Source organism: Erigeron canadensis, chromosome 6 (genome assembly GCF_010389155.1).
Source record: "Erigeron canadensis isolate Cc75 chromosome 6, C_canadensis_v1, whole genome shotgun sequence".
Taxonomy (NCBI): Eukaryota; Viridiplantae; Streptophyta; class Magnoliopsida; order Asterales; family Asteraceae; genus Erigeron; species Erigeron canadensis.
Window position 1 is genome coordinate 4,255,761 of NC_057766.1, and position 25,270 is coordinate 4,281,030.

The following is a 25,270-nucleotide window of genomic DNA, read 5'->3' on the forward strand; positions in this document are numbered from 1 at the left end:
TTAGTGAACAATTAATTAAGCGAGATACCACGATGATACCGTAGTTTCAATATCAACCAACAATAACGAAAAATACACGTATTAACAATATAAGTGGATATTCAATTAAAGTGAAATTGTGAAAATAGTTTAAATAGAAATGTATTTTAATTAAAATAAAAGAATGATATTTTTATACATTTACATGGTTACATTTCAACATTTGATGAGAGAGACTATTATTTCATAATAGTATACATATATACATATAGTACGAGATTGGGTGATGGTTATAAAATCTGATCAATCACGATCTCAATTTTTTTTTTTTTTTTCTTGTATAAAAAAAACTCAAAAATCAAAACAAAATAAAAGAAAAGAAAAACCTCACGCTATCTCCGATCTGAAAGAAAGCAACTCTATCACTCTCTTGAATTTGAGGTCAACGATCTTACAGGCGAACAGATAAAGAAGAACAAGAAGAAGCGCGCTCTTCTCTTTCTCTTCTTCAAATCAGGACAATCACTTCATAAAATCACTCTTTATATTCTTAGATCTACAAAACACACGAAAACCCTTTCTCAGATCGATGTTTAAGTAAATCAATATTGCAAGTAAGTTTGTACTATTTTTTGGTCAAAAATTTGTGTGTGTGTGTGTTTTTAATTTCTTTTTCAAAACTTGTTTAAATTATCCGATCTTCGGTTATAGTGAGTTTTCAATCTATACCATGTTCATAATGATAAAGAGGTGGAGAATTTGTTGTTTATTATGCAGTATAAAAGTTGAGAAATAAGATTAATTAAAGCGAACAGGTTAAGAGATAGAGTAGGTGGCTAATTCTTGATCATAGCAAAAACTCAACAAATCATCTATCTCTTTGTTTACAAATACAAACAACATCGATCTAGCCGTCTGTTTGAGCTTAGTTTTTCAGACCAGACTGATTCAATTCAATGGCTTCGTCTTCGTCTTCGTCAAGTGTTGTACCAATAAGAGGAAAAGGAGGATGGACATATGACGTTTTTCTAAGTTTCATGGGTGAGGACACCTGCAACTACTTTGTTGCCCAGCTTTACTCCGCTCTGGTTCAGAATGGAATACGCACCTTTAAAGATGACAAAATGTGCGGCGGAATAGCTTACTCTCACATGGCCCCGTATATCCCAGAAATGCAAATGAAAGCCATAAAAGAATCAAGGTGGGCTGTAGTTGTTTTTTCCGAAAATTATGCCAAGTCTTCTTGGTGTTTGGAAGAGCTTTCCTACATCATGGATTGCCATGATCAGAAGGTGCTACCTGTGTTCTACCATGTCTATCCCTCTGATGTTCGCCAACAGAATGCAGCTTTCACAACGGTATTCGAGAGGCGCAAAGACAAGTTGAAGGGAGGAGTGATGGATAAAGTGAACAAGTGGAAGAAAGCCTTGACTGCAGCTGCCAATCTATCTGACTATCATTTCTTACCATTACATGGGTAATTCAATAGAAGTTATTCAATCATGTTGGTAATACCAATCAATTATTAATGCTCTGATTATATATATGTAGATACATGCGTGAGTCATCATTTATAAGCAAGATCGTTGAAGATTTAGTATCCCACATACTACCTCGTGGTGGTAGTAGGGATAACCATCTAATTGGTATACAACCTCGTGGTGGTAGTAGGGATAACCATCTAATTGGTATACAACCTCGTGGTGGTAGTAGGGATAACCATCTAATTGGTATACAACCTCGTATTGAAGCCTTGATTTCATTATTAAAAATGGAAGCAACCGAAGAGGTTCACTTTGTGGGGATATGTGGAATGGGAGGGATTGGCAAGACCACTTTAGCCCGAGCCTTGTTTGAGAGAATCGCTCATAAGTTTGAGGGTAGTAGCTTTGTTACAAACGTTAGAGAGAATAGCTCTAGTAAAAAGGATATATGTGCCTTACAACAAAGGATTTTAGAAGACATTCTTGGTTCGTCTAGCGGGTTTGTGTTTTATGATCCAAAGGATGGAGGGGAAGTGATACAAAGAAGATGTCGCAGAAAAATGGTTCTTCTTGTTCTCGATGACGTGAATGATGCCGCGCAATTAGAGTTCCTAGCTGCAACACGTGAGTGGTTTGGTCCAGGAAGTAGAATCATCATAACCACCAGGGATCAGCATTTGTTATCATATGCTGATGCCGACAACAACTACAGACCTGCTCTTTTAGGTACTGATCAAGCTCTTGAGCTCTTCTGTAAACATGCTTTTAGGAGAAGGAGCCCTCCATATGGGTATATGGATCTCACTAATCGTGCAATAAACTATACACATCGTCTCCCTCTAGCCTTGAAAGTTTTAGGTTCTTTTTTATGTGAAAGAGAAGCAGGTCTGTGGGAAAGTGCTTTGGATACACTAGCGAAAAAACAAAGTGTTGATATTTTGGACACACTTAAGTTAAGTTTTGATTATCTAAATCATTTCGAGAAACAAATATTACTAGATATTGCATGTTTCTATAAGGGGGAAAATGTAGATGATGTTACTAGAATACTTGATAGTATTGGTTTAGACCCGGTTATAGGGATTAGCGTTCTTGTTGAAAAATCTTTTATAACCATTTTATCAAACAATAGACTAGATATGCATGATGTCGTACAAGAAATGGGTCGGGAAGTAGTTCAAGCACGTGCTCCGCATAGCAGGCTATGGGAACTCAAAAAGATCCACAATTTAATCGGGGAGAAGAGGAAGAACCCAAATAGTTGGCTACAGCATCTCCATCGCTATCTCACCTGGAAGACTGAGAACTGGGTAATAAACCTCTCCTCATTTACATGCTAATCTATTTATAGAATTGTTGTTATAAAAAATTAATACACGTTGATCTAAGTTTCGTTCATCTTCTGCAGGAACAAGAAGTAATTGAAAGCATTGTGCTGGCACGGGAAGAAAGTAAACAGAGTTTGAGTGCTGACGCTGATGTTTTTAAAAGCATGAAGAATCTTCGGGTACTCGATTGCTACCAAAACTTCACTTATCGTGAACCTAGTTTTCTCCCTGATGAGTTAAGATGGTTTCGTTGGAGAGATTACCCATTCTCTTCTGTGCCTATAGCACACATGAGTAAGCTTGTTGGGCTTCAAATGGAGCGTGGCAAAATTAAATATTTATGGATGGGGAAAAAGGTACACAGTACATGAAAACCCATCCCTTATTTAGTATCACAAGTTTATCTATAAAAATCCAAGCATTAATTCCTGCTCTCTTTTTCCCCCCCACAGATCATGCTACCGAACTTGAAATTCATTAACCTTTATGGGTGTGCATCCCTAAAAAGGTTTCCAGATGTATCAGGGGCACCAAACATCGAGAATTTGAATTTGTCTGGTTGTAGTAATATGGTGGAGGTTGATGAGTCTGTTGGGAGTCTGAAAAAGCTTCTTCACTTGGACATGAGTTTTTGCCATAAACTCAAGCGTCTCCCATCCATGCTCAAGATGGAATCCTTAGAGACCCTCATTCTGTCTTCTTGTGATTCTCTCAAAGGAATCCTAGAATTCTCACCATGTATGGTCAATCTATCTAGAATAGATATTGATGGTTGTTCTGAATTAGAAAAAGTATCGTCCATGGAATATCTCTCTAACCTAAGCTACTTGGATCTTAGATTCTGTAGTAGTCTTAACGAGATTCCAGATATATTTCAAAGCATGGTGGGTCTGGAAGTGCTTCACATAGACTCAATTCATATCAATGCTTTGACAGATTTTTGTTACGTGGGAAAGTTATATCTTCATGGTGAATTGCGGGACATTGATTTCCCTGAAAATCTGCATGGGCTTCCCTTCTTGGAAGAATTACAAATAAGTTTCAATAATAAATTAATCCAATTACCTAAAAGCATCTCCCATCTTATTAGTCTTAAACACCTCGGAATATGGAATTGTAACAGACTTGAAACTTTGCATGGCCTTCCACTAAGAATACAAGTATTGATAGTAGAAGATTGTGAAATATTGGAAAAGATTAAAGCAGACCTGTCAAAAGAGTACAAGTGTTTGAATAATATACGGATCTCAGGTTGCCCAAAACTGCTAGAAGGTGAAAAGAATAGAAGATACTTGGATAAGATGTTGGACCGTTCTTTCCTTATCGAGGTCAACTATCTTTGTCCCTCTTTTCTTAAAGTTATGGAATTACTTGTGTCAATTAAACTTTATACTAAAAGCATATTATAAAAATATCATCAAAATTCATGGTAGAATTAAATTAATGGGCTTATAGTTTCTAAAAGCATCTTGAATCATTATCTTTTTGACAATTGGATTTAGAAAAGGTCCAATCTCTAAATGATTATGTGGGGGGCTTTATATATATTTCGTTTTTTGCTTTAAAGTTAAATGGTGGGACTTTTACATAAAATTTGTACCCTTTATTCTCACAAATTCTCTAGTTTTTGTAACTTACTAAAAGTAATTATCGTCATTATGTTATGGCTAGGTTTGACACAAGGTATTTAGGAGATTTAACTTTTTATTTTAAACTAAAAACTTCTAGAGTGTTAAAAACTTTGTTTGGATGCAACTAGCTTTAGCTTTTATTTGAAAGAAATAACTCCAAAATGAAACACTACCTAAAGTAGCGTGTGAGGAGCTTTAGCTTTTCAATTAAGCTTTTAATCTTTTGAAGTTACACATATACCTCTTGAAGTTTCGGTTACAGCTACCATACTAAATACTTTTAAAAAAAAAAGCTCTAGCTAACAGTTTTGCTTAAAAGCGCCAAACATACCCTATATATATATACGTAAATATATATTGTATTTTTTGGTATAAGGCTTCAAGCCCGGTAAATATTATTATTTATATATATCGGGTTAGTGATGAAATTAATTGTAGAGATGTAGATCCCATTCATTTATTGTTCCCTCTATTCACATTAGATGAGTTTGAAAGTTTAATACCCTCTTTAGAGTTTTTAAAGTTGATTATTCAAAATAAGGATACCTGACAAGTTAGATAATTTTAGAAACAAATAGCCCTAATAATGCTTATTATTTTAATTCAAATTTTAGAAACAAATAGCCCTAATAATGCTTATTATTTTAATTCATGATTTCCATCCTTTATACTACAGTAATAGATAGTAAACTTGTTGTATCTATGATCTATCTATCTATAATTATAAAGCATTTTGCTCACTATATTTAATCGCTCTATTTGATATACCTATCTTGCCTCTATATGTTTACATTATTTATCCTCTTAACTACTAAAATACCCATTCTATCCCCTTTACATCAATTACTACACTACTGGGCCTCTCCGCCGCCACCATTACGATCGCATCGTGCGGCTACCCTTCTAGTCTATTATCTATATCTATCTATCTATGATACTATATAAAGCATTTTTTTGGGGGTGGGGGGTGGGGGATATTGTTGGAATGTTTATAATTAAGTTTTGAAAGGTCCAAAATACCCCTCTTACATTTTGCACCATCTATTCTCCATCTCCTAAAATTTATACAAAACATTTTCAAATAACATTTTACAATATACAATACCCTTTCACATATTACATCATCAATCTACCATCACCGTCACCATTACCACCAACAGCATTCACTCACCTCCGACCGCCATCACCATCGCCCCGCTTGATTGTGCGGGTACCCTCCTAGCTAGTGTCCTAGTGATATATTTATATATATATATATTATTAACTTATAAAGATTTTGCAGTATTTGTTAAATTTTTTAACATGTGAATTGATTAATATATCCTTATAACATTAAGATTAATTTATATTTTTTTTAAACATTTAGTCAAATTGTCTTTAATATCTACTTTCCTTTAAGTTGTTTAGGAAAGATTTACTAGATTTTAGTCTTGTCTAAACATGAAGATTAAACTAATGAGCTAATGTATTTTAATTGGTAAAACTGTATTTGCTAGCAATTACTTAGTCAATTTTTTTAATTAATCTAACAAAAATTATTTGAAAATAAAGTTTTAGCCAATTTGGTTGTATTAGTCAATTGGAAAAGGTTACAGCAAAAGTTTTTTTTTTTTTTACTCGCAAAAAGTATATTACTACCACAAACATTGATATCGGATTTGCTAGAGTGAAACTTTCTTCAATATTATCTTATTGAAACAACAACATAAGATGTTGAGTTTAAACAGGGAAATGAATGATTGAGGGAGCAGAGAGAGAAAGTGGGATTGGATTGGGGTTATTTTATATAAAACAATGTAGTTTAAGTGGGTTCCACATATATAAGTTTGGATACCCAATAGCCACATATTCCTTTTCCTTTTATGTTAAAGTGTAAATTATTATTATTGTTATAATAATAATAATAATAATAATAATTATTATTATTATTATTATTATTATTATTATTAAAAATTGAATAAATCAAATACAATGAAGAGTTAGTATATTAGTATAATATGATGAATGTTAACTCTAATACTAGTAGATGATATGTCGATGTCACATTGGTGAATTAAACCATGCTCTAAGAGTATATGTAATTACTTTTTCTAACACAATTATTTATGAAAAAAAAATACTCAACGACAACAGTATTTATACTATGATAGTTTTTGTCCCAATTCCTTTATGCTTACCAAGCTTTTAAGATTGTTGGATACAGAAGTGGGCTGCAGTTGATGGTTGTTTGATTATCAATATTCCTGGAAGCAACATTCCAAGTTGGTTCAAAGAACAAAAGGATGGGTGCAAGATAGCATTAAAGTTACCTCCCAAATGGCAAACTGAAATCATTGGGTTTGCTATTTGTTGTGTTTCAACAAAATGGTTACGATCTCCTGGTATAACTTTGACATTCGAAAACAATGAAATGTTGTTTTCAAAGTCTGAGGCTCATAATATAAATGAAACCGAAGAAACTGATTGGTATGTGTGGACTGCTTATATACCATATAGTTTGTTCAAGCAGTTCCAAGGAGGCAATGATAATGATTTTGAAGGTGAAGATTGGTTTCATATGACCCAAGGTAGTGTTGTCTTTGAAATATCAAGCTATTTTGAAAAAGTTGTAAGGTGTGGGGTAAAAGTTGTCTACAAAGAAGATGTGGCATCCATCCTACAAACGACTCACTCTATTTCTTCTTTTTATTGGAGCTGGAAGCTTACAAATGAGTTCACCAATTCATTCAAGTGTTGGGAAGAATCATCAAAGTTATGTTTGCTACCAAGACATATCGAAAGGGCATATGACGTGTTTCTAAGTTTCAGAGTTGAAGACATTCACAACAACTTTGTAGATCATCTTTATGAGGCTCTAACTCTGAAAGGAATACATACTTTCAAAGACAATATGCTCGGTGCAGGGCAACCATTCTCAGAAGAACTTGTGAAAGCCATCAAAGAATCAAGGTTTGCTGTTGTTGTTTTCTCTCAAAACTATGCCAACTCTACAAGGTGTTTGGAAGAACTTTCCATGATCATGGAATGCCGAAATCAGATGGGTCAGATTGTGTTACCTGTGTTCTACCATGTCAATCCGTCCGATGTTCGCAAACAGAATGGAGATTTCACGATGGCCTTCAAGACGCATGAAGACATGATCAAGGGAAAGATGGATAAAATGAACGAGTTGAGGGATGCTTTCAGTGCAGCTGCCAGTTTATCTGGCTATCATATCTTGCCTGACTATGGGTAAATCTCTTCAAAATTAATGAATTAATAGTACGCGTTCAATCATGTAGCTTATAACAATGAATTTGTTTATATATATATACACACACAGGGATGAATTTGAATTTATAAGCAAGATTATTCAACAGATAGCTGATATTCAATCTCGTGGTGGTATTATGGAAAACAATCTAATTGGTATAGAGCCTCGTATTGATGCATTAATTTCATTACTGAATATGGAAGAAACAGAAGAGGTCCGCATTGTGGGGATATGGGGAATGGGAGGGATCGGTAAGACTGCTATTGCCCGAGCCTTGTTTAACAGAATTGCTTTTAAGTTTGATGGTAGTAGCTTTGTTATGAATGTTAGAGAGAATAGCGCTAATAAAAAAGCTATATGCGCCTTACAACAAATGATTTTAGAAGATATTTTTGGTGGGTCTTACGGGATTCATTATCCAGAGGATGGACGGAGAGATATACAAAGAAGATGTTGTAGTATAAGGGTTCTTCTTGTTCTGGATGACGTGAATGATGTCAAGCAATTAGAGTTCCTAGCTGCAACACGTGAGTGGTTTGGTCTAGGAAGTAGAATCATTATAACCACAAGGGATCAGCATTTGCTATCATATGCTAATGCTAACAACACGTACAGACCTGCTCTGTTGCATACAGAACAAGCTCTTAAGGTCTTCTGTAGGCATGCTTTTCATGAAAGTATCCCTTCAAAAGGGTATGAGGAGCTATCAGATCGTGCAATACGCTATTGTCGCGGTCTTCCTTTGGCCTTGAAAGTTTTAGGTTCTTTTTTATGTGGAAAAGAAGCAAGTGTGTGGGAAGGTACTTTGGATGGAGTAGTTAAAACTCAAATTAGAGAGGTTTTTGAGACGCTCAAGCTAAGTTTTGATGGGCTAGACAATCAAGAGAAAGAAATGTTCCTAAATATTGCATGCTTTTTTAGGGGCGAAGATATAGAACGTGTTACTAGAATACATGATTGCTTTGGTTCTCTCCCGGTTGTTGGGATTACAATTTTGATTGAAAAGTCTCTTGTAATCGTCTTGGACAATAAACTAGAAATGCATGACCTCATACAAGAAATGGGTTGGAATATTGTGGATGAGTGTTCTCCGAACAGCAGGCTATGGAAAGTAGAAAAGGTCTACCATTTCATTAAGAACAGGGTAAGTAGTCACTTTTTTTATAAAAGCCGCTCCTTATATGAAATAATGTTTTTTGATTGAGTACTCGTTGAACTAACCTCATTCCATTGTTGCAGGAACTGGAAGGTGTTAAAGCCATAGTGCTGCCAAACAAGCAATACAACATTCACCAGAAGCTGCTGCATTTTAGTGCGGATGTTTTTGATAGACTGAAGAGTCTCCAGCTACTTGATGTCTCCCGGAAATTCACTTCATGTGAACCTACCATTCTCCCACGTGGGTTACGATGGATTTCTTGGAATCTATATCCATTTTCTTCTCTGCCATTAGCAGACAAGTGTGAACTTGTTGGGATTGAAATGCATGGTGGCAATATTAAACATTTATGGACAGGGACCAAGGTATCTTTATTTATAGAATCAGATTTTAAGCAACATAGTTAAGTGATTAGCTTTCCTATGTATGTAGTTGTTTACATACAGATTTTTGTTTTCAGATTATGCGCAACCTGAAATACCTTCACCTTCAACGGCTGGACTACCTAACAAGGTTTCCAGATGTCTCAAAGGCACCATTCATCAAAAGGCTGGTTTTGACATATTGTAGAAATTTGGTGGAGGTTCACGAGTCTCTTGGATATCATAAAAGGCTTATTTACGTGGACATGAGTGATTGCCGGAAGCTAAATTCTTTCCCATCCTTAATTCAGATGGATTCCTTAGAGACACTAATTATGTCTAGGTGCTCCAGCCTTGAACGATTCCCAGAAGTGACGATCCATACAGTAAGGCTATCAAATATTATTCTTGATGGTTGTTCTCGAATCAAGGAACTACCTTCATCAATTGGATATCTATGTAGTCTAAGCTGCTTGAATCTTGCAAGATGTAGGAGTCTTAAGAACATTCCAAACTCTATATGTGAGTTAAAGTCTCTCACGAGCCTTCATCTTGATGACTGCATAGAACTGCTAACATTGCCAGAGGAGTTTGGAAGCATAGAAAAATTAGAAGAACTTCGGCTTGGATTTACAGATTCTTACAGGTCCTTACAAAGGCTACCGCAGTCTATCAATTTTTATTCATTGAAAAATATGTGTTCTTTGAGAAAGTTAGATCTGAGCTGGAGACATACCAAAAACAAAGGCTTCCCTGAAGATCTTCATGCATTTTCTTTGTTGGAAGAACTAAATCTAAGTGGCAACTTCGAATTAACCGAGTTGCCTGCAAGCGTCTACCATCTATCTCATCTCAAACACTTGGAGCTGAATGACTGTTACAAACTTCAAAATTTGCATTCACTTCCACCAGGATTACAAGTATTGAGGGCAAGTGGTTGCAGCTCACTAGAAATGATTGAAGATATTCCAGAGAAGTATGAGTGGTTACATAAAATATGGCTTGTTGGTTGCTGGAAACTTCCGGATCAAGAAGATGAGTTAAATCCCTCTAAGATGTTGCTGCTATCTTTTCTTAAGGTGGCCAATCACTACAAGTCATCCATCAGTCTATTTATCTGTCTGACTTCACTGCAAAACTTACCAAATCTCCATATTACTTGAAAGTTGAAACTTGAGTTGTACATCAGTAATTATATTCTTCAGGTAGTTTATTTAAGTTTTTTTTTTTTTTGTTTACAGAAATGTGCTGCTGTAGGTCACCGATTAAGCATTGCTATACCTGGTAACAAGATTCCAAACTGGTTTAAACAACAACGTGGCAGTGATATACCTATAGAATTGCCTCCGAGATGGCATTCCCGTGTCACGGGGTTTGCAGTAAGTTGTGTGTTTAATAGAATGTGGAAAATCGGACGTGATTATCCTGTGATTAAGTTCAGAATTGTAAATTATGGAAAATTTGTTCCAGTGTCAGACATCTCAAATCCTGTGTCCCAATCACAAATATTATCTGCCAATAGGAAGAAGATTTCACTTTCAAAACCACAGAACCGAATGAAGCCACATTTTTCAGAGGCGGATTATATTAATGATACATCTTCATCAGCTGATATTGACACTCTGTGGATAGGTTATGTACCATTTGGTTCCTTTGAGCATGTTGCTGATGATTGGTCTGGTATGGAGGGAAGTCTTACAATCAGTATAAAATTAAAAACAGGCCAACTGCCTGTAAGATGTGGGATACATATAGTGTATAAAGAAGACTTGGAGTCAATCCAACAAACTAACACTTCCATCTCTGATTACTCGAAGTTGGACTGTGTTTTTCGCGTGGGCCAAAATTACATTTATGAAGACGAGTTTTAGGAGTGCCTGATACCTTTAAAGTAGTAATTCACCAGTATGCTGCATAATGTCAAGACCCGTTTGCAGGTATGCCTACTAAACTCATATTTGCAACAATCTTGGTCATCTAATCATTGTACCATACCGTCCTATGTGGTTTTAGTTTTACAATGGAGAAAATACTTTGAATATTATTGAAATCTAGCATTTATAGATGACGTGGATGGATATGTGTTACATAACAAAATATATAGTAGCTATAATTGTAATAAATGATATTAGAGGGACTGAAAGTGACAAATTAGATAGATAGATGGTTGAGTCGGTTAGTAACTGCTATATAACTTTGTACCCATTTCATTTGAAGGTAAGCTTGAATATTGATAATTTCTTCCTCTCCACTGAAATTATTCTCTTCTGTAATTCCAACCGTAACAATGGTATCAGAGCCGTCGATTCTCCGACGAGCTTCCGATTCCGGTTACATCTCCGATTAAGATGCTGATTCACATTTATGCAGCTTATTGATTCTCTTCTCTTTAAAATCAAAAGCGACTGGATTTTGATGTGTTTCTTATTCGTGAGTTTTATGATTTCCGATCATATCTCCGGCGAATCTTTCTTCTCCGGTGACCTATCCTTTCAAAAAAAATAATAAAAAAAAATCAGAAAATAAAAACTCAGGAAAAATCCAAAATTAATCACAATTTCATCATTAATTCACAATAAAATAACCTAATTTCGGTACAAATCAATGGCAGCTCCGAATTTTAATGGTGATGATGCTAAAGGTTGGAAACATAGGTGTGAGGAATTCTTTCTAATTGATGAAACACCTGATAATCGAAAAGTGATGTATGCTGCTATCAAATTTGAAGGCAGAGCATTACATTGGCATCAGCTCTATGCAAAAACGAGTGGGAAGTCATTGTTGGATATGTCATGGGATGACTATTCAAGAGCAACGTTATTGCATTTTGGAGAAGAACCAGAATTAGAAGATGAACTATTACAAATCCAGGAGGCAATTAGCAATTTACAACTAGCACTTGCACGAATAGAAGAAGACGTGTCAAGACTGCAAAAACAATCATTGATGAGACAGGAATCTTCTGATGAATTTGAAGTTGAGTTAGCCGAGTGTGAGTAGAAATCAGAAACAGAAGGTATACATTCTCAAACTGATTATTCTTCTTATATGATAGCAATTCAGTGAGTTTTGGAACTGAAATTATAATAAATTTTGAAGTAGAAAATAGTGCACACCAGGTGTTTGATGAAATGCCTAACCAAAATTTGGTTGGATTTGAGGTTGGATGTAGTGATATCTCTCTATGTAGGACTATTTTGAGCAACAATTCGGTAGGTTTTGTAGATAAAGATGAAGTAAGTTCAACATGTGAAATTAACGCACGTAAGGTGTTTGATGAAAGTTCTGAAATCGTTAGTGATGGAATACATGATGAATTTAAGGCTCAATTCAATGGTAAATCTGCTTGTGGGAGTATTGATGATCTGATTGTTGAGCTGAATGATAGTGGTGATCAGGATTTTTGGCAATTTAAGAATGCAATTGGTGTTTCTAGTCAAGATGTATTGGTCAAGGTTAATTGTGTTGAGGTTATGAAATTCCAATTTTTTAGTAATATTGTGTGTTTTGATGATTTTTGGGGACAAAAATCCCATAAGGAAAGAGTATTAGGTATTACTAGTATAGTTATGGAGATAGAATCTTTTGGTTGGAAACCGGGGTGGCTACATTGTTCAGAAGATGTAGAGGAAGTCAGTGATGGTGTTGCTAATATAGTTATGGAAATAGGATCTTTTTGTTGGAAACTGGGGTGGCTACATTGTTCAGAAGATGTAGAGGAAGTCAGTGATGGTGTGGCTTTGATTGTTCAAAGTATTGGATTAGATAAGCATAATGATGATGAGCTGACTACTGCGGGAGCAAGTCTAAGGAGGAAAGGTAGTTTTCTTGGAGATGTTGATCATCAAGGTTATAGTTTAAGAGAAAACTTTGAGTGTGCACAAGGAAAAACAGGAGAAGATAGAGTGCAGGGTGTGGTTCATGAAGAGCATAGACATGTTTTGGATTGGATATATAATGGATTTGATGTTTCTGAATTTTTGTCAAATGTGTCACAATCTGTTCATGAGGGGCTACAAGGGCTGTTATGGAATGAAGGTTCTAAAAATTGGATATGGATTGTTTACCGAATAGAAATTGGCACGAGTAGCAGAAGTATTGATGTTTACATTCTTTGTTGGGGTGATGTGGTTGTGATTGATAAAGTGTTTTGGAAGATAAGCAAGGTTGGGAGTATGTTTTTGAGGTCTAGAGATTATGAGTCAATGGAACCGCAGACTGTGTTTGTTCAGTCGGATCTGTTAGTGAATAATCCAACAGTGTTTAGTATGTTTTTCCCTAAGATTAAGAAGCATAGTAAATTCTTCAAGAATGGGAAATTGATTGGTAGAAGATTTGGAAGTGGTACTCAAGCTGGTTATACAACTGAGTCGTTCCATATTAGTGATAGCCTTGTGGTTTTGCTTCTTTGGAAAAGTCAGAATGGGGAACAAGTCAAGAGAGAACCGTGTGGGTCTCACAACGAGCCCCAGAATACAAAAACAAAGATCAAAGAGCTTAAAAATGGGCAAGTTGAAACTGAAGTTGTAGAAGAGAATTGGAGATTGACAACGGATTGTGATGACCTGTTGAGATGGTACCACAAATGGGAAGACAAGTGTTCAATGGATGATCATGATATGCATAATCCAGGAGGGGTAATAAAAACTATTCAGTTTCACATTGATGGAAAAATGGAATGGGATACATGTATATCTGCGAATCTGATTCAAAAGAACACTTGGGAGCTCAAGAATAGTCACTGTCAAATATCGAGGCAGCTTGTAGGAAAATGCACTCAAGGGAAGTTTGATCAGCTTAACTTGGATTTTGTTAGAAATTTACAACTTATGGAAACCAATGCCATTGCATCTGAATATTGTGAGATAGAAGTTGTCAAGTCTCAAGTGATCAAGAGCAAGCTAGTGTTTTGTGACAAGTGTGATGAGGCATATCTTTTAATCAAGCATTCTGCAGCCTTTGACCTGCTTGTACCCAGTTTATCAAACAAGAGAGGAATTCGAGTTCAAAAGCGTTTGAAAGATTGGTTTTGGCTATTCATTGAGTTGCAAGTTTGTCTGTGGCCGAAGCATCATGGGAGGATGTGGGGATTTCCAGATTTGAGCTCTGCTGCTACTTGCTTATATGCACACCATTGTTTGAGGACAAACAATCCTTAAGGGGGAAGTATTGTTACATAACAAAATATATAGTAGCTATAGTTGTAATAAATGATATTAGAGGGACTGAAAGTGACAAATTAGATAGATAGATGGTTGAGTCGGTTAGTAACTGCTATATAACTTTGTACCCATTTCATTTGAAGGTAAGCTTGAATATTGATAATTCCTTCCTCTCCACTGAAATTATTCTCTTCTGTAATTCCAACCGTAACAATATAAGCTTGAAATTAGTTAACATATCCCATGATAGTACTCCTAGTATTGTTAAGGGTTTTTTTGTGTCCAAATTTAACATGTGATGTGATGTTTATCTGTTTGCTTGCTTATTGTTAATAACTAATACAGGATGATTATATAACAGAATCATTTTTTATGATAGAGAAGTGATTTGTGGGGATTCTGAGTTTCAATGATATGATACGCAACAGAAAATATCGACCATATTTTTCTTGAAAGTTATTTTTAATGGAATTCATGACTGTTTTTAGTTCTCTATTACTCAATTTTCTCATTATTTTCTGTATAACACTGGACAACTGGATTATGTCTCATTGATACCCCATACTGAATTATTAATTATCAAATTAATGATAGACACGAAAAGTCGAAAATAGAATAAGTGGTAGTATGTTTAGGACTTCGTGATATGGAAGATGGAGGACTTATTAGTACCACCATAAGAGTGTTTGGTATATGGGGAGTGGCAGTCTGAAGAAATTAATGGGGTTTTCTCTTTGCTAGCGTTCTTGGTCACTGTTGGACCAATTCAATAATTGTATTCTACATATTTGAATTGATCCTTTTGTTAATTGCTGAATTAAGTTTCTCTTATTTAAACTTATGTTATTTTTAGCGGCTTTGTGAAGTCAGATTCATGCATTAACTCAAGTTATCTTTGTAGACTTTATGTTTAGATAACTGCTGATGATTACATTACGGGGTTGGTTTTTGGATGTTGTGCATAATAGTTCACATAATATAGGGTAAGGATGTTGATTGGTCACTGGAGCTTCAGTACCACTAATAGAAGAAATTCTCACATGCCTTTATTTCAGATTCGATTTCAAGGCTATTCAACTATGATTGAATTCAAGTAAGTTCCTCTAAAGTAAGTTTATTTCAATATCGTATCAAGTGTGAAAATTAAATTGTTGAGAGCTTGTAAATGAGTAAATATGTTGAAAAATGCAGTGCATCAAGTTGTTGAAAAAGGATCATTTGGAACAGACTCCAAGTAAGGATTTTTAGCAGTATCTCGCAACTTGTGTTTTTGTATTCCACATGGGAGAAAAGATTAAAAGTGTATATAGTTGGACGCATTTTCACAGTTGGACCTGCTTTAGAAACTCATTACAGCAGTTGTGCTATGTATGAGTGCTGCAAGATCTTTTCAATGAACGAAGTCATGTTAAAGAGTGCTAGTTCAGTCATGTGTTCATATTCTGTATAGCATTTTTGTGAGTGGTAATCTTGAATGCATGTGACTGGCATGGAAACATATCATTTTATGATGATGATGGGATAGATTCAACCGGAGACTGTGGGGTCCTAGGAGATGCCTCGTTATTATTCCATCCATTTTAATTTAAACTAGAAAATTTTGGACCCCGCAACTTTGTTGAAACGGTTCGTTATTTTAGTATATATGCCGTGAATTTTCAACAGTTTAATTAAAAATAATTTTGTCATTAATATGTTTGTTTAAAAGTATGCAAGAAACCAAAACGTAACCCATAGTAGAAACCTGAACGGGATGTAATATGATAAAAATATCAATATATTAATTCAGATATCAAGTGGATGTGATATAGCAAAATGCAAGTAGTGGTACGGGGTGTATCACAATAAGGTTGAATGACAAATAAAAGTTGTGAAAAAAACAACAGAAGTAACCCGTAATAAAAAATCCGAAAAGGAAAACAAAACTAAAAAGGAAAAAGACGTCACAAAATCCGAACAGGATGCAATGTGGCAGAATCCAAACTATAAGAAACGTGCGATGTGTCACTTTATAACCGATGCTGCGTGTCAAGTTTTAATAAGCATGGTTACTATTGATAATCATGCCAAAAAAAACGAAAGAAAAAACTCCAAATGGGATCCGTAATGTCAGAATCTAAATAGTGATGTGGGATATATGATGAACCAATAATAGAGATCATATAAGCAAAAAAAAAAGGTATAAAAAAACCAAGATAAACCAAAAGATAAATAACCTTAAATAAAATGAAAATAACAAAGGAAAAATAAAATGTCGAGTAAAACTTTCCAATATATTATTTGGGAACACAAAAGCCAAAAAACTATGATGAACACCAAGAAAAAACCCCAAACGGATCCAAAATGGCAAAATCTAAATAGTGATGTGGGGTATACGATGAACCAATAGAAAGAAAACACAAAAGCAAAAAACTATGTAATAAACCAACAAAAACCGAAAGAAAAATAACCTTAACGAGATCGGATATGGCAAAATCCGAAAAAACGCGGGGTATAGGTGGACCAATAGAAAGAAAACACAAAAGCAAAAAAAACTATGTAGGAAACCAAGAAAAACCGAAAAAAAAAATAACCTTAACAGAATCCGATATTGCAAAATCTGGGAAAAAGTACGGGGTACAGGTGGACCAATGAAACAGCGCCATGTGGCACTGTTCATAAAGTTGAGCCTTAATGATATTGTAATGTAATGTCTCTTTTTAATTAATTTTTTTTTTCAACTTTTTCTTTATCTTTTTACCCTTTTTAAGGAAATTGACTTTTTTTTATTTTAGATAATTCTACTTTTGAATTATCAAAATTAATCTTGACTTTTTATGTTTTGCCTTTAATTAATTATAATTTACACTCTAAATCTTTATTTTAATAGATAACACTTTAAGCTCTTATTTTCTAAAAATTTCCACTATCATAGTTACATCAACCAACACCACCAATAGTACCATCACCCACCATTAGACCGCTTTTCCCACCAACGCCACCGCATTGTGTGGGTACCATGCTAATTTATTTTTAAGTATTAAACCGTATATATTGTATTAGTTTAGACCATATTATTACTGTTGTTTATGTCATAGTTCAGGTTAGTCGAATGTCAGGGCCGGTCTAAGAGGTGGGCGACGGGCCGAGGCCCTTTTTCTTAGGGGGGCTGATTTTATTTTATTTTTAATATTTATTATATATATAATTAAACTTATAATGACGTAAGAAGAAAAAGAAAGAAGTCGCAGTCGGCAATAATTATTAATAAACCTTGAAACGGTGCTGTCAAAGACTCAAAGTGATTTGAGATTTGTCCCCACCGTTCACACTTGGAGGTGCTAAGCAGTTAAACTTTAATTCTCTTTCTTTTCATTTTAATTTTTATATAAATAATGATTAATTGTAAGTCTTGTCATGTTTATCTTTATAATATATTATTTATTTATTATAAAAAATATAATATTTTATACAATTAACAATATATATAATATATCGTGAGTATCAATTTAACAAAACAATGGTGTGATTTGTTGTTTATAAATCAAAATTTTTATGTATTTTTGAACTTATGAATATTTTATCAATGTTTTTAGGTTTATTTTATTTAACTTTAATATTTGATTGTTAATTCTGAATTTAGATTAATTGCAAATTACTAAGCACCTCAAATTTGGATTTGGTTTTACTAAGCGTCTTAAATTTGCGCTTAGCATATGAGCCCTTTTTTAGCGTTCAACCAATACCTATAAATTTTCAATGACGGCCCTGTCGAATGTAATAATTTAAGGTAGTGGAATTTAATTTGCAATTTGATAAATTAATATCAACAATGAGAAGGAAAATCTGAAAGGGAATTCATTCGGGTTTCTTTTTTCATTTGAATTTCGGTTTTCTTTTCTTATTGATATTAATTTATAAAATTACAAATTAAATTCGACTACCTTAAATTGTCACATTCGACTAACTTGAACTATGATATAAACGACACTAATAATATGGTCTAAACTAATACAATATACACGGTCTAATATTAAGTATTGTTGTCTATGTTATATCTGTCTCATTTTAGTTGTCCTATATTGACTAGTCAAATCTTTTTTTTTCGACTTTGATTGTAAATATCTTTATTTGTGTTATATATTAGTTGATAAAAGTTATATTAATGAAAAATACATTTAAAACTTAATCAATTCATATATGTTATATCATGTGTTATATTACACAAACAAAAATGTAAAAACTAAAAAGTGAAACTTCGATAATTAATATGGGAATGAGGGATTATTAAATTACCTAGAATTTCTATACATCAAAGATTCGTTTGGAAATGAAACCGCGTAAAATAAAGACCTTATCAGCCAATTGAAATGTATACCAAGAATTACCAACCGTCTGTCAAGCACTTCCTGATAGGGCATTGACTTTCTGAGTTTCCTGCATTTCCATATCCGATCAGTTTCTTTAAAATTATCGTTAATGGCTTCTTCATCTTCTTTTCCACCAGCAAGAGGATGGACATACGATGTGTTTTTGAGCTTCAGAGGCGAAGACACTCGATACAACTTTGTTGATCATCTATATGATGCTCTGAAAAGAAATGGAATAATTGTGTTCAAAGACGACAAGGAACTTCCTTTAGGGGAACCAATATCTCCAGAGTTAAAGAAAGCCATTCGAGAATCGATGTACGCAGTTGTGGTTTTCTCAGAAAAGTTTGCCGAGTCTTCATGGTGTTTGGATGAAGTTGCTGAAATCATGGAACGTCGTCAAGGGATAGGACTAAAGGTGTTGTCTGTGTTTTACTACATTGAGCCATCGGATGTGCGAAGACAGAAAGGTGTCTTTGCTACGGATTTCCAGAAACATGAGCAAAAGTATAAGGATGAGACATATAAAGTCAATAATTGGAGGAAAGCTTTATTTGAAGCTGCCAATTTATCTTCACTGCCTATCTCAAAAATCGTCAAAGAGTTAGTTTTCCTTGCTCTATCTGTTGCTTAAATTACTTAGGAGTTAGGATCGATCTTGTATAAATTGTTTAGGAACAGAGTTTCAAATATTATTCTAGTCGATTGGGTTAACAGCAATGCATACAAACAAGTTATCACTACCTTGGTCAATTTCAGGTAACCGACTGCATTGGACTGGTTTTGTGATTGCTTAGTGTTTATTGCTTATTTTTTATAGCATATAGCCAGTTGAAAAACACTCAAATAAGCACTTAAAAAAAAGCAATTCCAAACACCCCCTTAACGATGCTAAACTTTTGTCTTGTACTTCACTATAGATGCATCAAAACATGAACTTAACTTTGGTTTTCCTGAAGATTAGTAACCCAAGTAACTAACAATGGAGTAATGAAAACGAGAATGAAATCGAAATGATTCAAAGTTAGCATAGGTAAAAGTATTGTTTATCCCAATTGTGCAACATCACTAAATTAAGCTGTATACATAACATGTGGAGTACACTCAATCAGTGACCAGATCTAATCATTTTGATAAATGTTTTTAAAATATTTGAACTTTAAAATCATGTTGTATACCCATTATCAAAGCTCTACTAATCTACTATGATGTTTTTGCAAAAGATAAAATGCTTTCTACAAATAATAGTTAGAATTGGTTGCAGTGATCAATACATGGTTAAAAAACTCATAGAGATCAGAGTAAAAAACCAAAATAATGGGCTATATGCATTTCACCACCTCTCCATCTTAGATTACTATCTAACAAAGCTTAAATTTACAGGAGTGAATCTGCAATTATCAACAAGATTGTTAAAAAGATTTTTGGAGATGTACGAAGTTGTGGTATAGAGAAGGATCTGCATCTGATTGGTATTGAATCACGTATCAACGAATTAGATTCAAAGTTAGCTAGAGAAGCTACAAAAGATGTGAGAATTGTAGGGGTTTGGGGAATGGGAGGAATCGGTAAGACAACTATTGCTGAAGCTTTGTTTAGAAGAATTTCATATAAGTTTGAAGGCAGTAGCTTTACCAATGTTTCTAAATATGCAAAAGATATATGTGCTTTACAAGAAAGGATTATCGGAGATATTCTAGTGGCGTCTCAAGGTTCCAGAATCCATGATCCAAAGCATGGAGCCAATATGATACAAACAAGACTTTGCAATAAAAGGGTCCTTATTGTTCTTGACAATGTGGTTGATTTTAAGCACTTACAGTTCATAGCTGAAAACCGCGCGTGGTTTGGTCCAGGAAGCAGAATAATCATAACCACTAGAGACAAGCGTGCGTTAAAGAATGCAAATGCAGATGACATGTACGAACCTACTATTTTAAATGAGAATGAAGCTATTGAGCTCTTCAGTAGGTATGCTTTTCCAGAAGATGGCCCACTAGAGAATTACAAGGAGCTGTTAAATCGTGCAATACGTTGCTCTGGCTATCTTCCTTTAGCCCTGGAACTTTTAGGACGTTCTTTCTATGGCATAGATCCAGATATGTGGGAAGTTTATTTATATAAACTAGAAAACACACGAAATACAACGATTTATGAGACACTGAAGTTAAGCTATGATGGCTTAGATACATTTGAGAAAAAAATATTTCTAGACATAGCATGTTTCTTTCAGGGCCAAGATGAGGAGTGTGTGACTAGGGTACTTGATAGCTTCGGTTTCCATGCGAAGATAGGGATCCATATTCTTATAAATAAAGCTCTTATAACGGTATCAAATAAAAAGATAGAAATGCATGATCTAATACAAGAAATGGGTTGGGAAATAGCCTCTAATGAAAACCAAAATGGCAGGCTCTGGAAACTCGAAGAAGTCCATGATTTCGTCAATAATAACACGGTTAATCTCTATATATAGGACACCATTTTTGACATATACAAGTTATGTTTTTTAGAGTTAGTATAAGTTGATTGAATTCCATCTCTATTCTGCAGAAACTAGAAAAACTTGAAGCAATTGTGGTGCCAAACAAGCAAAACAATGTTCAGCAGCAGCTGGGTTTTAGATCTGATGTTTTTCAAAGCATGAAGTATGTCCGGCTACTTAATGTTTACCGGAAGTTCACTTCTTGTGAACCTACTATTTTACCTGATGAGTTAAAATGGCTCTGTTGGAATCAATACCCATTTTCTTCTCTGCCATTAGAAAACAGTCGTAAGCTAGTTGGGCTTGAAATGCATGGTGGCAATATTGAACACTTATGGATGGGACTAAAGGTATTTATTAGATGAAATCAGTTTCCAGTAAAACAATTAAGTAACCGCTTTTGTACCCACCGTGTACACGGACAATTAAATATTTACTCCATTGTTAGTAAACACGGCTCTAATTTTCTTCACACATCTGTTTTTTGCCATCAGAATATGCGGGACTTGAAATTTATTCACCTTAAGAAGTTGGAGTGCCTGAAAAGGTTTCCAGATGTCTCTGGTGCCCCATTCATTGAGAGGTTGGTTGTGTCATCTTGTAGCAATTTGGTGGAGGTTCATAAGTCTCTTGGATCACACAAAAAGCTTAAATATGTGGACATGAGTAATTGCTGGAAGCTCAAGTGTTTCTCATCAATGATTGGGATGGAATCGTTGGAGACTTTAATTCTTTCTGGGTGCTCCAATCTTGAACGATTCCCAGAAGTCAAGTCAGGTATGGGAAAACTATCAAACATCCAACTGGATGGTTGTTCTCGAATTGGTGAATTGCCATCCTCGATTAGTCTTTTGTCTGGACTAAGCTTGTTGAATCTTGCAAGATGCAAGAGTCTTAAGAACATTCCAAACTCTATATGTAAATTAAAGTGTCTCAAACGCCTTCATCTTCAAGACTGCGTGGAACTCATAACATTGCCAGAGGAGTTCGGAAACATAGAAAAGTTACAAGAGCTTCAGCTTGGATTTACAGATTCCTACAGGGATTTACAAAGGCTACCACAATCCATTAATTTGTATTCTTTGAAAAATTTCTGCTCCTTGAGAAAGTTAGATCTGAGTTGGAGACACACCGAAGACAAAGACTTCCCTAAGGATCTACATGCATTTTCCTCGTTGGAAAAATTAAATCTAAGTGGCAACTCCGAATTAACTGAGTTACCAACAAGCATCTATCATTTGTCTCGTCTTAAACACCTTGAGTTGAATGAATGCTACCGACTTAAAAGTTTGAAGTCATTGCCATCAGGAATTCAAGTATTGAGGGCAAGTGGTTGCAGATCACTTGAATGGATTGAAGATTTCCCCAAAGAGTATGAGTGGTTGTATAAGATATGGCTCGTTGGTTGCTGGAATCTTCCAGACCAAGAAGATGAGACAAACCCCTCCAAGATGTTGCTGTTATCTCTCCTTAAGGTGGCAAATCTTTTTCTCATTTATGCCATTTTAGTTAATATAATATGATGATAAACATTCCCCGTATTATTTTCATTAGGTAGGTGTTTGAGAATGATTTTTTTTTTTCTCTCGAGTACAGAAATGTGCTTCTGTTAATCATAGGTTAAGCATTGCTATTCCTGGTAGCAAGATTCCAACCTGGTTTAGTGCAGAACAACATGGGTGCTGTATAACATTGGAGCTGCAACCCGGATCACATTCTAATATTATGGGGTTTGCGGTAAGTGGAGTCTTTAGCAGGATGTGGAACATTAAAGATGATTATCCAGTGATCAAGTTCACATTTGTAAATGGGGGGAAATTCTTCCCTATGACAGAGTTTGAAAATAATAATAATGATGTGTCTGCATTAGAGATCAACACTGTCTGGATTGGCTATATACCATTTTGTTCCCTTCAGAAATTGGGTGATAATTTGCAAGGTAGTACTTTTGCAGTCAGTATAAGGTTACAAACAGGTCAACTGCCTGTAAAATGTGGAGGGCATATAGTGTACAAAGAAGATGTGGAATCAATCCAACCAGTTAAAACGTATATCTCTGATTACTGCAACTCTGAGTGTGTTACTCGCAGAGAAAATACCTTCATTTATAAAGATGATTTTTCTTGTAGTGAAGACCCAGTAGTCATTACCAGCATTCAGGTATTACACCTCTAATTCCATACTAATCACATTTTAGCAACATCCTTAAGGATGTAATTAACTAATTAAGCATTCATTTATATTTTGTAATTCCCGCTCTGACCTTTTACCCAATTTGCCTGACCTGTACATTTTACTTAAAGTTTTCCCTTTCAGTCACCTCTGACAATATTCTGTCAAAGTCAAACCTATTATCCATTGTGGATCTATGTGACTATTGCCTATGCATAGCATCATGTGAACTGGACCCATAAGTTTTGTTAAAGGATAGTACTAAGGGTGGTGATGTCAACATAATTTCTTAAGAAATGGATTCGTTTGGGTTATATATATCTCTTACAGGTCAATGGATAAATATATATGAGTTATCTATAAGGAAAACGGGTCGAATGGGCTGAAAGTCACCCTAAGTGTATTCAAATGCTTATAACCTTCTAAATCGTTCTAGACTTCTAGTTTGAAACATTAGGCTATCATTGTAATAACTAATAATAACATAACATGATACATCAGTTAAGTGAAAATATACCTTTGAAGAAAAGAGCATTGCTGGGCCAAAAGTCAACACGACCCATCAAATAACCTGTTGTTATGCCACCTCTAGATAGCATCTTATTAAAGAACCATTATGTAACACCACTTTTTCCCTCCATTGCCTATTTCCCACTTTTTCTATGGGTCAAAGCAAGTCAGGCTAAATTGAACCAGCAAAACACTTGTCCAAGTTTTGTAGAAGATTGGGCTTAGATAATATATAAAATGTCAAATGAATCTTGATTTTACCCTAAATAATAATTTGCAAGCCTCTTGTTTTTGTTCAATTTGTTGATGCTATAATATTGGATGGCGTAGGATCAGGAATTGATCCGAGAAAATGGCAATGGATCCAGTAGCAGCCATGGAAGAGCAAGCCTGTCATATGACATGGGCAAGTATTTGGAGTTGGAGAGGAGTGAAAAGTTTTTATTTGATAGTTGGAGGGAAAGAAAAATAATTACATCTGGTGGCCTTTTGCTTTGTGATGTAGTTTGCCCACTGAAATCTTATTTACATTTGTAGCACCAGGTTGTGTCTTCCATCAATCTATTTTATTTATTATAATCTGCCTTCGTTTCTTTGTAGCTTTTGTTTTAACGTCTTGTATCCATTCATGTTGAATGAAACTCAGTTACCTATAGTATATTGCAAATCTACTTTTGATATTAAACATTAAACTTAAAATTTCAATATTAATTTTTAGTTTCAACAAATGTACACATTTTAATGCATGATGTTCCATACATCATAACCATAACCACATTACATTAATAACTTCTACTACCCGCCACCGCAGCCACCAACTACCAATGGCCGCCACCGTCACCAACTATCAATCGCCACCACCGCCACCAATTGCCACCCGTCACCACCGTTGCTACCGCCGCGTGCCACCACCATCCATCACCGCCACTACCACGTACCGCCATCGCCATCGCCATCACCGCCTCTACCGCCGCTCACCGCCACCACCCATCACCGCCACCACCGCTGCCACCATTACATCACCACCACCGCCGCCACCTCTATCACCGTCATAAAGTTAATCAGTCGAGTTGAAAGTTTCAGGTAACATGGCATCAGTTTAATTTAGAAGAGGTCGAGTTTATTTGACTGCATACATCTCTTGCCCAACTTGATAAAACCATCTGGTAACCAAACTATTGGTGGTTGGAACCTCAAAGCTGATTGATTAAATGTGAATTTCGACTCAACTATCTCAGACAGCTAACATCATCGGCTCAAAAGGAAATAGGTTAAATGGGTTGAAAGTTTCTTAAAGCATTCTTTTAATGTATAAAACCTCTGATATTGTGTTCATTTTTGTGTTCAAATCTTCAATTTTACCCAACATGTAGAAATTTAATGAACTTTTTTTAAT

General features: G+C 35.0%; 2 protein-coding genes across 2 annotated transcripts; both read left to right on the plus strand.

The window, feature by feature from the left end:
- The first annotated feature begins 800 nt into the window (after positions 1-800).
- Positions 801-15,856, plus strand: LOC122605249. Its single transcript, XM_043778160.1, has 11 exons — positions 801-1,456; positions 1,531-2,773; positions 2,872-3,147; positions 3,244-4,119; positions 6,626-7,653; positions 7,745-8,819; positions 8,915-9,199; positions 9,295-10,275; positions 10,438-11,133; positions 15,341-15,451; positions 15,550-15,856. Exons 1-9 carry the CDS (start codon positions 936-938, stop codon positions 11,065-11,067), a joined length of 6,915 nt encoding a protein of 2,304 aa, XP_043634095.1. The 5' UTR covers positions 801-935; the 3' UTR covers positions 11,068-11,133; positions 15,341-15,451; positions 15,550-15,856.
- A 2,858-nt stretch (positions 15,857-18,714) lies between these two features.
- Positions 18,715-24,532, plus strand: LOC122605429 (TMV resistance protein N-like). The gene is made up of 6 exons (XM_043778381.1): positions 18,715-19,310; positions 20,091-21,165; positions 21,261-21,542; positions 21,687-22,667; positions 22,789-23,352; positions 24,205-24,532. Exons 1-6 carry the CDS (start codon positions 18,817-18,819, stop codon positions 24,409-24,411), a joined length of 3,603 nt encoding a protein of 1,200 aa, XP_043634316.1. The 5' UTR covers positions 18,715-18,816; the 3' UTR covers positions 24,412-24,532.
- Positions 24,533-25,270: the final 738 nt, after the last annotated feature.